The 14,312-nt window shown below is 33.9% G+C and overlaps 1 protein-coding gene across 1 annotated transcript; it reads left to right on the top strand.

Annotated features, from left to right (window-relative positions):
- The first annotated feature begins 3,272 nt into the window (after nt 1-3,272).
- LOC115700474 (probable UDP-arabinopyranose mutase 2) lies at nt 3,273-5,706 on the top strand. Its single transcript, XM_030628015.2, has 4 exons — nt 3,273-3,724; nt 4,310-4,560; nt 4,653-4,821; nt 5,222-5,706. The coding sequence occupies exons 1-4, from the start codon at nt 3,398-3,400 to the stop codon at nt 5,555-5,557; spliced, it is 1,083 nt and encodes a 360-aa protein (XP_030483875.1). The 5' UTR covers nt 3,273-3,397; the 3' UTR covers nt 5,558-5,706.
- The last annotated feature ends 8,606 nt before the right edge of the window (nt 5,707-14,312 follow it).

The following is a 14,312-nucleotide window of genomic DNA, read 5'->3' as shown; positions in this document are numbered from 1 at the left end:
ATCAATGGGTAGGCGTGGAAAGAATAATGGAAGATGTAGAAGAAGTAGGCATTGATGATGAAGATCCCACTAGAGTCGTCAAAGTGGGAAAGAATTTACCTCTAGTTGTTAAAGAAAAGATCGTCTCCACAGTCAAAGCAAATAGTGATGTATTGGCCTGGAGTCATTCTGACATGACTGGAATTAGTTCCCTAGTGATTTTTCATGCACTGAACATAGATCTAAAGGCAGATCTAGTTCAATAAAAGCAAAGACCCCTAGATCCAGTAAGAGCGAAAGCCGTGAAAAAATGGAAGTAGGTAAGTTGACCAACATCGATTTTCTCAGGGAAGCTCTATATATATGTCTAGACAATCCAGTTTTGGTCCTAATGCCTAAACGGACATGGAGGTGTATAGATTTCACAAATCTAAACAAAGCTTGTCCAAAAGATTGTTTTCCACTTCCGCAAATTGATCAGATGGCTGAGGCAACCTCCGGGTACAAACTCTTAAGCTTCATGGATGCATACTCCGGTTACAATCAAATCAAAATGCATGTGACTGAACAAGAGCATACAAGTTTTCAAACTGACAAAGGCATCTATAACTACAAGGTCATGCCCTTTGGATTGAAGAACGCCGAAGCTACCTACCAGCGAATGGCTAATAAAATGTTCAAAAATGTACTAGGAAAGAACATGGAAGTATATGTCGATGACATGTTGGTGAAGTCAAAAACTTCCATGAGCCATAATGAAGATTTAGAAGAAGCTTTCTCCATTATTAAAGAGTATGGAATGAAACTAAACCTAAAGAAATGCACTTTCAGAGTTTTCTCAGGGAAATTCTTGGGTTTCGTAGTTAGTTCTTGCGGTATTGAGGTGAACCCGAAGAAGATCAAAGGTATTCAAGATATGCATTCACCTAGAAAACATAAAGATGTTTAGAAGCTAACTAAAATGACTGTAACACTTAGCAGGTTCGTTTCCAAATGAACAAATAAGTGCATACCTTTTTTCAATGTACTTCAAGGAAATAGCAAGCTTGAATGGACAACTGAGTGTGAAGAGGCCTTCCAGAAACTCAAAGAACATCTAACAAAGGCTCCAATATTGTGCAAATTAATTGAGGGAGAGTTGTTGTTCCTGTACCTGGAAGTGTCAGATCATGCTATAAGTGCTGCTTTCGTGCGAGAAGAAGGAAATGTACAACTTCATGTATATTACGTGAGCAAAAGATTGTTGGTTACGGAGTCCAGATATCCTATGATTGAAAATCTTTCTGTTTGCATGCTAATTGCTTCACGGGAGTTAAGACCATACTTTCAAGCTCATGCCATCAGGATACTAACCAACCACCCTCTTTGTCAAGTATTGCAAAAGCCGAAATCTTTAGAAAGACTCCTAAAGTGGGCAATGGAGCAAAGCCAATTTGATATTCAATATCAACCAAGAATCTCAATTAAAGGTCAAGCGTTAGTAGATTTTATTGTGGAATGTACGGGGATAAAAGACGATCTTGAAATGCCCATCCTAGAACTAAAAGTCTAGAAGATATATGTAGACTAAGCATCAAATAAGAAAGGTTTTGGAGCTGGAATCATTTTAATTTCTCTTCAATAAATTCAACTTTAAAGTGCACTTCGATTTGAATTCGAAGCTTCCAACAACGAAGTTGAGCATGAGACAATGATTGCTGGCTTGCAATTGGCTAAAGAGGTTGGTACCAAGAACATCGAGATGTGCAGTGATTCACGTTTGGTAGTCAACCAAGTGTTTGGAGAGTACCAGACGAAAGGAGAAAATATGGCTAGTTACGTAGTAAAGTCTAAGGTGTTATTGAAACATTTTAAGCACTATTCTTTGAAGCAAATCCCAAGGGATAAAAATTCTTTTGCATATATGTTGGCTAAATTAGCAATAGATCTAGAAGTAGAGAAATATGAACTAGTCCCCATCGCCCATTTACTCACTCCAAGCACAAAGACACTGGGGTATCATTTATTAATCATTCAACCTCCTGGATGGTCCCAATACTGAAGTATCTGGAATTTGGCGCTCTTCCAGAAGACAAAGCCGCTTCGTGAAAGATCCAATATCAAGCCCCCATATATGTGATCATGAGTGGAAAGTTATACATAAGAGGATTAGTGATGCCGCATTCAAGATGCATAGCTGGAACTGAGATAAGCTCTGTCATGCATGAGATACATGAAGGATTTTGCGAAGATCATACATCCGGACCCAATCTTTCTAAGAAAATCATTCGTCAAAGTTATTTTTGGCCAACCATGAAAAAGGATTGCACAGAGTACGAGAATCTTGTGGAATCTCTTAAGAACTATTCTCTTTCTCCCCAACTGTTTTTTTGTCCCACACTAACATGCTAAAGAATACAACAGCACACAACCTAGCGCAAATATTTATTGGGTTAGATAATACTTAGTTTTAGAACAAAAGTAACCCTTTCTCATGCTCGCTATAAATTTAGCGAGTCACTCTTTCCTACAAAAATTAAGTATATAATGAAGGAAATTACCTATACATTAAATACTACAGAAATATTCTAAACCCACCACTAAGCAAAGGAAAAAAAATACTGAAAACAAATCAAGGAAAAAAATAATAAAATAAAACAAGAGAGAGAGAAGTATAAGAGTTCTCACACTGAAAAATCCTATATAATAATATATTTATACAATAGATTTAATTACATTAAATGGTTGTTTCATTGATAGAATTTATCTTTGTTAGGGTTTGATGATATTCAATTTTAATTAACTTCTGTCAATTAAGTCGGGTTATACTTATTAAAAAATATATTTTTATAAAAGAAATTGCTTTCAAAATTGTTTAATTTTGTAATAGGAAATTTTATTTATACCTTAAAAAATTTATAAAGACACTTCATTTCAATAATTTTTATTTTATATAATATTTAAATATTTAATTGTATTAATTTTTTTAAAAACTTTTTTCTTCTACTCTTAAAAAATATACTTATCAAATAAAAATAAATTATATTTTAAATATTATAATAAAAAAATAAAATAAAAAATTATATGAAATTTTGAAAAAAAGAAATAAAAAAATACATGACTTAAAAAAAATGAAAATATAATAAAAATAATTATTAAAATTAACATCTGAGAAAAAAAAATTAAAAATATTAAAAGTAATTTTTAAAATTATTTTAAATTTATTTTTTTTAATAATAATAAGATGCAGAGGTGAAAAAAAAAAATAACTCTCCATTTATAATTTTACTAGAGAATAAAAATGTATTTAAAATTTGGGGGTGTACTCATGTAAATTATTATAAAAAAAAGACAAATTCCAACTTTCAATTACAAATTTCAGTCATTCACTTTCTCTCTTTCACTATTGTCTCTGTATCTCTTTTCTCTGCCTTCAGCAATGGCGGCAGTTTCTTCGGCCAAGCCTACTCCGATCTTGAAAGATGAGTTGGACATCGTCATCCCCACGATCCGGAACCTCGATTTCTTGGAGATGTGGCGACCATTTTTCCAGCCCTACCACTTGATCATCGTCCAAGACGGTGATCCATCGAAGATCATTAATGTCCCCGAGGGTTTCGACTACGAGCTCTACAACCGAAACGATATTAACAGGATTCTTGGTCCCAAAGCCTCTTGCATTTCTTTCAAGGATTCTGCTTGTCGCTGTTTTGGTTATATGGTTTCCAAGAAGAAGTACATCTTCACAATCGACGACGACTGCTTCGTAAGCTCTCTCTTTTGCTAAATCTTTTCTTTGGGTTCTTCTTTTCAGAACTGAGTTTTAATGGCTTTATAATTTAGGAATCTTTTATGTCATTGACATAAGTTTAGAACCTCTGTTTTTCAAGGAAGGAAATAGAGCGCTTTAGTTTCTGTTGTTTCTTTTATTCCCTCTATATGAGAGCCTGGCGCTTCTTTGGGTAGAAAAAAGTTGATTTTTTGTTCTTTGTTTTTGCCGCCATTCATGGTTTTAACTCTTGCTGCTTTGGATTTCTGGCGAGTTTCCAAATATGTTCTGTTTCAGTTTTTGATTTCAGTCTTAAAAGATGAATTTATATATGTATACTTTATATATATATATATATATATGCATATTGATTTATTTGAAGTTCGAAAGTGGTGTATAATCTGTTGAAAGTGAAGTAGCAGTTTGTTTTCTTCGTGTAATTCCCAATCTTATTGTTACTACTGCGAATAAGACTAGATCTACAGAGCTCTTCCCAATCTTATTGTGAAAATATATTTTTTGTTTGGTTATTTGTTTTGTTACTGACCTAGTTTTTCTTTCTCCTATAATTTATTTGTGTAGGTTGCCAAAGACCCATCTGGTAAAGAGATCAATGCACTTGAACAGCATATAAAGAATCTGCTGAGCCCATCAACTCCGACATTTTTCAATACCCTTTATGATCCATACAGAGAGGGTGCAGATTTCGTCCGTGGATATCCTTTCAGCCTACGGGAGGGTGTTATAACTGCAGTGTCTCACGGTCTCTGGCTTAACATTCCTGACTATGATGCTCCTACTCAACTGGTCAAGCCTAGGGAGAGAAACACTAGGTACGCATGAGTATAGACTTGTTATTCTTGCTTCAAACTGATTATAAGTTTCGCCAAATTGGTTGATCCGTTTAAGTTTTTCCCTTTTTCAGGTATGTAGATGCAGTTCTCACAATACCAAAATCAACCCTTTTCCCCATGTGCGGCATGAACCTGGCATTCGACAGGGAGCTCATTGGACCAGCTATGTACTTTGGACTCATGGGTGATGGTCAGCCAATCGGACGATACGATGACATGTGGGCTGGCTGGTGCATGAAGGTAACTTTTTATTATGAGCTGTTAAGATAAAACCATTTTGAACTCCTACCATTAAGAATTTTGTGCCGTTAAAATCTCGGATACAGTTATGGTAATTTTCTTAGCTGCTCAGCCTAGTTTAGTGGTTCTTTACCAGTCTTTATCTAGAATTCTTCGTGGTAATGTAGCCGCCGTGTCCCATCTTACAGAATATTTCTGTAGCTTTGTTTGTTAGCCTCAGGAATATGCTTGCTTGCCCTCATATTTGACCCCATTTTTTGCTTTAAGGAGGCTGCTGAGTTGTCAAATCTTTTGTGACATAATCTCTACTCCCGTGACTATGCATGAGAAAGAAAGACATTACTATCATTTCGATTTATTCCCAAGAGTCTTACACAAATCAAATTGGTGAATTTTGTAGGTCATTTGTGACCATTTAGGATATGGAGTCAAGACTGGTCTACCCTACATATGGCACAGCAAAGCCAGCAATCCTTTTGTTAACCTTAAGAAGGAGTACCTTGGTATCTTCTGGCAAGAAGAAACAATCCCATTTTTCCAAAACGTTGCACTTCCAAAGGACTGTACCACTGTACAGAAGTGCTACATTGAACTCTCCAAGCAAGTCAAGGAAAAGCTTGCCAAGGTTGATCCTTACTTCGACAAGCTTGCAGATGCTATGGTGACTTGGATTGAAGCTTGGGATGAGCTTAACCCTCCTCAGGCTGAGGGAAGCTCTGCCAAGGTCACCAAGTAAACTCTATGCTTATTCTTGAAGAAACTCTATTGAAGATGATGATAATTATTCTTTCTTAGCTTGCTATATTGTTATTTGTTGTTTTTTTAAAACGCTATCGGTTTTGTCATTATTTAATATATTTATAAAATTTTATTTGAGAAGCTTCACATTTCAGAGCCTTGTTATAACGGTTTTCACTCTTCAGTTTTACAGTACGAGTTAAAATGGCATTTAGGAAAAACCTGTTCTTCGACAAAGAAAAGAATTGTTTTTTTGATAAATCAAAGAAAAGAATTGTTGGTTTTGAGATTTAGAGACATTTTCATTTGTTGGGCCGAGTCGAAACTGAACCGTACTATTTGGGAAACTTACAAAAATACTGGAATTTGGGTTAACTTTTACAAAAATACTGTCACACGGAAATCTTTTCAAAAATACTGTGTTTTTATAAAACACCAAGAAACACAAAAAGTAACAACTCAAAACAATGATAACACTAAGAAAACACTAGAATAACGCCAAGAAAACTTAACACAAAGATACCTAGCATTTAAACTTATAAAAAAACACAGTAAAAAAATAAAAAATTCCGCCTGATTTCCCTACTATTTTTCTGGTTCGTTTTCAGAGTTTTGAATTTTAAACCCAAGCGTATACGTTACCTTCTATTTTTTTTTTTCCTTGTGTTGTTGTCACATTCCTTGTCTCGTTGTCACAAACAAATAATAATAACAATAATAAAAGACATTCTGATTTTTAAAAAAAGTATGGGAAATTAAAGAATGATTTGAAAATAACATTTTAAAATTTGTATGTAAAAAGTTATTTTTAAAAATATGATTGGTTACAGTTGATTTAATAATTTTGAATTTTTTACAATATTTGGAAATTTTTTTGGATTGAATGATTTAAAAACATAAAAAATATTTAGAAAAAAAAAACAAATTGATTTTAGCCTAAAAACTCAAATTTATTTTCTTAATTTAATTTTTAAGAACTCTAACCCAATTAAGAAGTTTCACGTCGGACTTTCACTTTTTAAATTTTCAGAAACATATTCAAGTTCTAAACAAAAAAAAAAACAGTAATTGAAAATTTTTTGTGCACCCCTCGACTCAAAAATGGTGCATCAATATCTTAATTTTTTTTTTAAAAGTAATTTGCGATTAAACTATCTAATTTTTTGTATTTCGTACGATGAATTCTTGAATTGAAATTTTAGGAATAAAACCCTCAAATTTCAATTCTATTTTGGTCTCTATTTTTTTAATTCACTTTGGTTTGTTAAGTGCTAATGTGAACTGGTAATATGTACGTAAGTATATACGTAGCAAATTTTATTAGTACACCTAATATTAATTATTTAAATATTACAAAAAATGAAAAGTTTTTTTCCTCTCTCTCTTCCATTGTTCGTCGGTGTTAATGGAGGATCGACCCCGATCTCACTGTTGATGCTCCATTCATTCTTGGTCTCTTCGTTGTTGATGCTCCATTCATTCCCAATCTCTGTCACTGGTGGTGGTGGTCGGTTGCTACTCATGTAGAAGAAGAAAAAGGAAGAGGGGGGAGATGATAGAATGTGAAAGAAAGAAAGAAAAAGGAAAACAAAAATTATTATTTTCTAAAATATATATTACTAAAAATTATTAATTATTTTTGTTTTTTCAAGAATAAAAAATTATTTTTTGTAATAGTTAAATAATTAATATTATGTTGAACAATGAAAATTTAATACATGTATATTTATGTGCACACTAACAGTTTACCTTAACACTTAACATACTAAAATGGATGAAAAAATGAAGACTAAAATTTAATTGAAGTTTGGAAGGTTTTATTTCCAAAATTTGAGTACAAAGGGTTGATCATACCAAACCCGAAAGCTAACTTAGCCATAAATTACCTTTTTTATAGGGTGTCTACACATTTGGTACTATGTATTTAACTTAGCCATAAATTACATTTTTATCAGGTGTCTACACATTTAGTACTATGTGTTTTATCTAAATACAAGTTGGGTATCCTAAATTTTTAATAATACTTATTTGGTACCATGTATTTTAAAATCATACATATTTGGTACCCTTAATTCAAAATGTTTTTTAATAAAATTTTATCAATACAATCAAATTGTGTAAAATTTTATGAATTTTGAATTCAAATTTAATTATTTGATTACATAAAACTGAGAACTATTTGATTAAATTGATAAAATTGTATTGATTAAATTTTATTTTAAGGTACAAAATATATACACTTTAAAAATATAAAATATTAATTAAATATTATTAAAAATATAAGGTACTAAATATATTTTTCATGAAAACACAAGATACTAAATAAGTAAGTTTAGGAAGTTTAAGTTTGCTTGGGTTCAAATAAGGTTCAATATATGTGGGTGAAATATATAAATATATATATATATAAATATATATATATATATATAAATTTGAAAGAAAGTATGTTATTAACTCAAATCAAATCAGCTGTTACAGGAGCACTAATAAATCTAGGACAAGCATCAGTCCACAAATGAACCCCTCTAGAACTAGTAACAGACTTAGCTAGTGCGTGGGCCACACCATTTGCATCACGCGAAATGGCACAACAAGAACCACCAACAGCAGCTAAAAGAGAAATAATCTCCTCAACAATTGGTTTAAACATAATAATATTATCCGGACAATTAATCCAAGAACTCACAACAGAAGAGTCCGTCTCCACACGCACCAAAGAAAACCCCAATCTTGTAGCCCACAGAAGACCCGCACGGAGAGCCATGACCTCCGCCACCGCCACTTGAAAATCCTCAATAGCACCCACAGCCCAGGCCGCCCACACCACCCCCTCACTGCCTCGGACAACCCCCCCCCCCCCCCAAACCCCGCAAATCCCCTCCCCGGGGTGATTGCCGCATCCACGGACATCACAAACTCGCCCACCACGGGTGGGCACTGAAAAACCATATTTTTACAAATGTCAACTATATATACGAAAATATAAAACTGTATGCGTCTGCAGAAGCAGAAAGTAATTCTGTTACTGCAGAAACCAGTTTTGCAGTGACAAAACAGAACAGGCAGAATATAAAAATATTTGCAGAAAATTAAATAACTTGACACCAGAGATTTATACGTGGTATCAGTGTTCTCCCAAACACTCCTAGTCCACGGGGCCACGCCCAGAGAATGAAATCAATTAATAAAGTATCAAAATTACAAAGACAATTGACTTAAACAAGTTTAGACTCCCTCTAAAGTATTGTCGCAATCCTTTGTAATCCACTTTATGAATCTGACTTCTTGAAACACCTTCAAGCCCGAACTCCCTTCGTCTTTGAAGTGTGAGTGCTTACTTCCTCCTGAAGTAAGGCTTCAACAAATCTTCTCCCGAAGACCAAAGTGCTTACTTCCTCTAGAAGTAAGGCTTTATCAAGTCTTCTCCCGAAGACCAATCTCTTGTTCAATCAAGTCGTTCTTCACAAACTCTAGGACAGAGTAAGAACAGAAATAAACTACTAGAACCTAGATGAACAACTAGGCTCTCACAAAACAAAGAAAACTTTCTTCTCTCAAATAAGATAAGTGCAAAAAATGAATAATGGAAGAGCTAATTCGAATGGCTCCTCTCTAGGCTCTATTTATAGAAAATAGAAACCTTATAGACAGTCACAAGATCGAATCTACAGCTGTACAAAAATTTTCCTAAGAAAACACGATCTGCAGCATCAGATTCGGATGCTGACGCATAAGATCAGACCAGAAACGGAAAACTTGCTATAATCGGGTCCGACCCTCTATCAATACTTGATTCCTGTCAAAAACAGATTAGATATTCTAATTGTATCAAGATACAATCGAATTCAATAAGGAAAAGGCAATAATCAAAGTTTCCTTAAAAAAGACAACTTTCCATAAGAGAATTGCTTCTCTTACAAGAAGTTTCCAAACAAAGGAAAGTCCAGCCGAAAGGTGCATCTTTCCTAACATAGAAAAGAGCAACTACAAACTGAATATACAAGGTAAGAAATCGGGTATGTATGCAAAAGAATCTTACCATAAAAGAAAAATATTTTGTCAACTAATTTGCCAAAAAAGGACTTTACAACGGCCCCTCCACGCCTCACCACAACCCCTCCTCGGCCGCCCCTGCCCAACCCCACCAAACCTGACACCCAACCTAGGCTCACTAGCCTCAGAAGCCCCCAAAACTCGACACCCAGAACTCACACCCACACCATGAAACTCCTCCAAAGCTTCCTTAGCTAACACATCAATCACTTCCAATCTAGATTGCTTTTTCCCAAACAAAACAGAATTCCTATCATACCACAACCACCACCATAACATAGATAACAAAGAAAAATTATTCTGGTCAAGCACCTCAAAGAGATAAACAAGCAATTCTGCCAAAGACCCAGACCTACCACGATTTAGCACATTCCAAATCCGAAGCTTAAACCACAAAGGACGCAATGAAGAGCAAAAAATTAACGCATGCTCCGGAGTCTCCGTATCCTCACCACATCTGTGACATATCGGTTGAATAGGAGGCTTACGCTTGATAAGCTGGGAATTAGTTGGGAGAGCCCGGTGATACATTCTCCAAAGAAAAAATTTGACTTTTTGTGGCACCCTCAAATTTTGAAATATATTGTTGGAATACTTTTTTCTACATTGTGAATGGTCTATTGGTGCACTTTTTGGTCCCAGGTAAAAATAGTTGTAATATATAAACGCTTAAATAAAAAAAAATAATAAAAAAAAGACTATCTGGAATGTTTTCGTTGACCGTTATCCTAGTCCAACTAATTTTGTTAATGTTAATGTTTTCTGGATTTCTAAAGCTAGGAATAGGGTGGCTCACGATGTGGTTGCCTGGGCTGCGCTACTAAAAATGTTTCTGGTTTCATTCCTCTTGGGAGATGGATACTAGCATCTCCATATACAAACATGTAATTCAAAGCTAAAATATACCTCACTTAGAAAAAAAATACTCTAATAGTATACTAATTAGTAATTCAATCATAAATGCATTATTTTTTATTTACTTTTCTATCATTTTTATTATTTTATTAGTATATTTAATTATAATATTAAAACAATTTATATTATCTCTTTTTTATTTATTAATTTACATAATAAAATAAAGGGTAAATGGCGGCAAAACTCCCAAAATTTTCATTTTAGTTTCACTTAACCCCCAAAATTCAAATTTGGGCGGTAAAACCCTCAATACTCCTATTCTATTAGCAATTTAACACTTCCGTCCAAATTTAGCTGTTAATTGCTAAGTTAAATTGTCCACGTGGACACAATATACACGTAAATAATTATATTAAAAAAATTAAAAAAAAAATTCTTTAAAATCATTAAAAAAAGTATTTTTTTTTTCTTTTTCTCTTTTTCTTTTTCTTTTCTTTTTTCTTTTCCTTTGTTTTCTTTTTCATTTTTGCAAAACCCTCTTCTCTTTCTCTCTCTCGCAGGTAGCAGCCCAAGACCACCATCCATCTCTCTTGATCCCCCTCTCTCTCTCTCAACCATGGTGGTGCAACAGACAAAGATGGGGTTGGGGTTTTCGGTGGCCAGAGTATGGCTAGAGAGGCAGTTCGATAGAGAAAGACGGGAAGAGAGTGAGACAGCCACGAACCCACAAACCCAAAACTTAGATCTACGCCCCTCTCGCGTCTCTTTTGTTTTCCCTCTCTCTCTTTCTCTCTCTGTTTCTCGCTCTCTCTCTCTCTCTCTGTATTTTTTTGTGCAGGTTGAACGAGGACGACGATGGGGTGGTTGGGGAATCGGGCTGGGCGAAGGAATCGCACCTCCTTCTCTCCTTCTCGCCGTGGACATTTCTGGTTTGGGGATAGTGGCGATGGTGATGGCTGGGAAGGAAGGAAGGAAGATGGTGGCGATGGCGATGGCTGGAAGGAAGGAAGATGGTGGCGATGGCTGGGAAGTAGGGGAATGGTGGTGGGTGGTGGCTAGGAAGGATATAGGTTTAGGGTTTTCATGGTGGGTGGTGGCTGGGAACCTTCATCGTGACAAAGAAAAAGAAAAAGAAAGAAAGGAAAAAGAAAAAGAAAAAGAAAAAGAAAGAAAGGAAAAAAAGAAAAAAAAAATATATTTTTTTAGTTTTATTTTTAAAATAATTAATTTTTTATTTTTTTTAAATAATTTTTTACGTGGACCAATAAAATTATGTCACGTGTACACTGTGTCCAGTCCAACATGGCACTTAACACCTAAAATGGACGGAAGTGTTAAATTGTTAACAGAACACGAGTATTGGGAGTTTTACTTCCCAAATTTAAGTTTTAGGGGTTAAGTGAAACCAAAATGAAAATTTTAGGGGTTTTGCCGCCATTTACCCTAAAATAAATGATGAAGTTATTGTTATTTTTTATATATTTTTAATAAAAATATTAAAATTTCCATCAAATCTTATAATTATATATTGGAGTACAATTTTATATTTTTCATTGAAGATGATCTTACCACCCATCATTTTGCTTCTCAATTTAAGGTTGTTTCTTAGAAAAATAAATAAATATATTTACAGCCGAAAAATATGGGTCGGATTTTCGGGTTTTCGGGCCATCGGATTCGGGTTTTCGGGTATCGGGTATTGTAAATCTACAACCGAACCCGGTGTTCGGGTTTACGGGTGTATCGGGTTCGGGTCGGTTATGTTCGGGTTGGGTGTACTCGGGTTCGGGTCCTACTGGGCTGAGCCCGAATTTTTAGTTTATGGGCCGAAATACAATTTAATTTTTAAGAATACCATTTTTTTTTAACATTGGTTGGACCTTTTTTTAATAATTAATATTTTTTGGAAGCCGTGCATGCATGATGCATATTAACATTTCTCCATGAAAATACATAAAGAAAAATGTTATATATATAACTATAAGAGCCTCTTAATTCCAATATACATAAAAGTGTAATAACACTAACACACACACAGTTTAGCATAACAGTGTAATAACACTAACACACACACATACAATTTACAGTACACACACGACACAGCCATGAGCCATTTACCTGGTAATGGTATGGACGGAGATGCGACTAAGCCGACTGCCGAGGCAATGCAACCTCTGGGATGGGACTCCGCCGGCGAAGAGAACCAGTCGCCGACTGGTGTGGGTGGTGAGTCGGACGAGACGATTCGAGTGGGACGGTGGGTGTGTGGCCGGCCGTGGGTGGGTGGGAGTGGGACTGTGGGAGTGGCGAGTGGGTGCTAAGTGACTGTGTGTGTGTCGTGTGGTGACTGTGTGTGATATTACAAATACACTGTGTAATTTACACATTTATTTTACAGTAATGAAGATTGAAGAAAAAAAGGATAAATAATAGTAATAGATTAAAATTTAGAATATGAATAGCCTAGTATTCATTGATTGGTGGATTGATACATTTATTAATGTATTGAAAGTTGAACATATTTAAAAATTTAAATGTACATTCCTATGTGGAAATGATAATGAATAGTTGATTGAATAATTCTGGTGGTGGAATACGAAAGGAGTCATTTAGAATATGAATAGCAAGAGTCAGATATTAATGTATTAATTTTTTAATAAAAAAAACCCACAGTTTTTAATTTTTATCATTTTCGGGTTGCGGGTTCTAACCCGACCACCGAAATAATGTAATACGTGACCCGAACCCGAAACCCGTAACAGTCATTTTTGGGTACAACCCGACCCGACTATACGGGTTTTCCGAGGGTCAGTTTTTTTGGCATCGGGTCGGGGCGGGTATTCGGGTTTTTCGGGTGTGCGGGTCCAACTGTGCAGCCCTAGAGATGGGTACCACTATTGTTCAACAATAATTATAATAAGATGGGCACCATTAAAATTTCATATTACTTATTTAATAAATGTTTGATATACTTGGGGTATGTTTGGAAAATTATTTTATAACTGAAATTAATTTATATACAATAATCATATAACTAGAAATAATTGAGAGATAATTGTATTAATAAATACGACAATAATTAGAAAATCTAATAGTTACATTATGACTTCAAAAAACACTTAATAAATAAAAAGAGTAATTCTGAAATTGAAAAAGAAAACTTAAACTTTTTATATTATGGTAAAAAATAGTAAGAAAATTATATGGTGTATTCTTATAATTGTTCAGTTTTCAATAAATAGTTGTAGTTCTATTTTATTTTATGTAGTTATAGGTAGTTATTTAGAATATATATTTCAAAAAACTAAATATAATATCGTATTGAAAAAAATATTTTTATAAATAGTATAAGATGTGTCCATGTTAATAACTACATTAATAATAACATTATTGATTCCATAAATTAGTATAATTTATATAATCTTCTATGTGTGTCAATTATTATATAAGAACCAAATTGTACAAGATTTTTGTGTTATATGATCTATACAACTGTAGAAATTTTTATTTTATATAAAATAAAAGTATCTAGGTTTTTTTCTTTTAAGAAAATGGTGGAAATATAAAAAAAAAAAAAAAAAAAAATTATATTTTCCTTAAAGTATCATGTGAGTAGTGGGTAGAATATAGATGAGTATAAAAAAATTATTCTATGTGTGATACCTCATGATAACTAAAGATACAATAAAAAATTACTACCATTAGATTAAAAATGAAAGGTTATAAAAATACTCTCATTTGTAAGAGCAAAAGTAGTGCTCTCACTTAAGTTCTTTAAAATTATATATGTTATAATTATTTAAGACTACTTATAAATTTATAAAAAATTTAAATAGTTTACAGTG

The sequence above is a fragment of the Cannabis sativa genome, chromosome 8 (genome assembly GCF_029168945.1).
Source record: "Cannabis sativa cultivar Pink pepper isolate KNU-18-1 chromosome 8, ASM2916894v1, whole genome shotgun sequence".
NCBI classification, from domain to species: Eukaryota; Viridiplantae; Streptophyta; class Magnoliopsida; order Rosales; family Cannabaceae; genus Cannabis; species Cannabis sativa.
Note: the sequence above shows the minus strand (reverse complement) of the source record. Positions and strands in the feature narration are given on the sequence as shown.

What these genes read in the sequence shown, in the direction of transcription:
- LOC115700474 (XM_030628015.2), top strand. Translation starts at nt 3,398, where the DNA reads ATGGCGGCAGTTTCTTCGGCCAAGCCTACTCCGATCTTGAAAGATGAG. An exon ending in CAATCGACGACGACTGCTTC is followed by an intron (nt 3,725 to 4,309) that starts GTAAGCTCTCTC and finishes TTATTTGTGTAG; the next exon opens with GTTGCCAAAGACCCATCTGG. An exon ending in GGGCTGGCTGGTGCATGAAG is followed by an intron (nt 4,822 to 5,221) that starts GTAACTTTTTAT and finishes TGAATTTTGTAG; the next exon opens with GTCATTTGTGACCATTTAGG.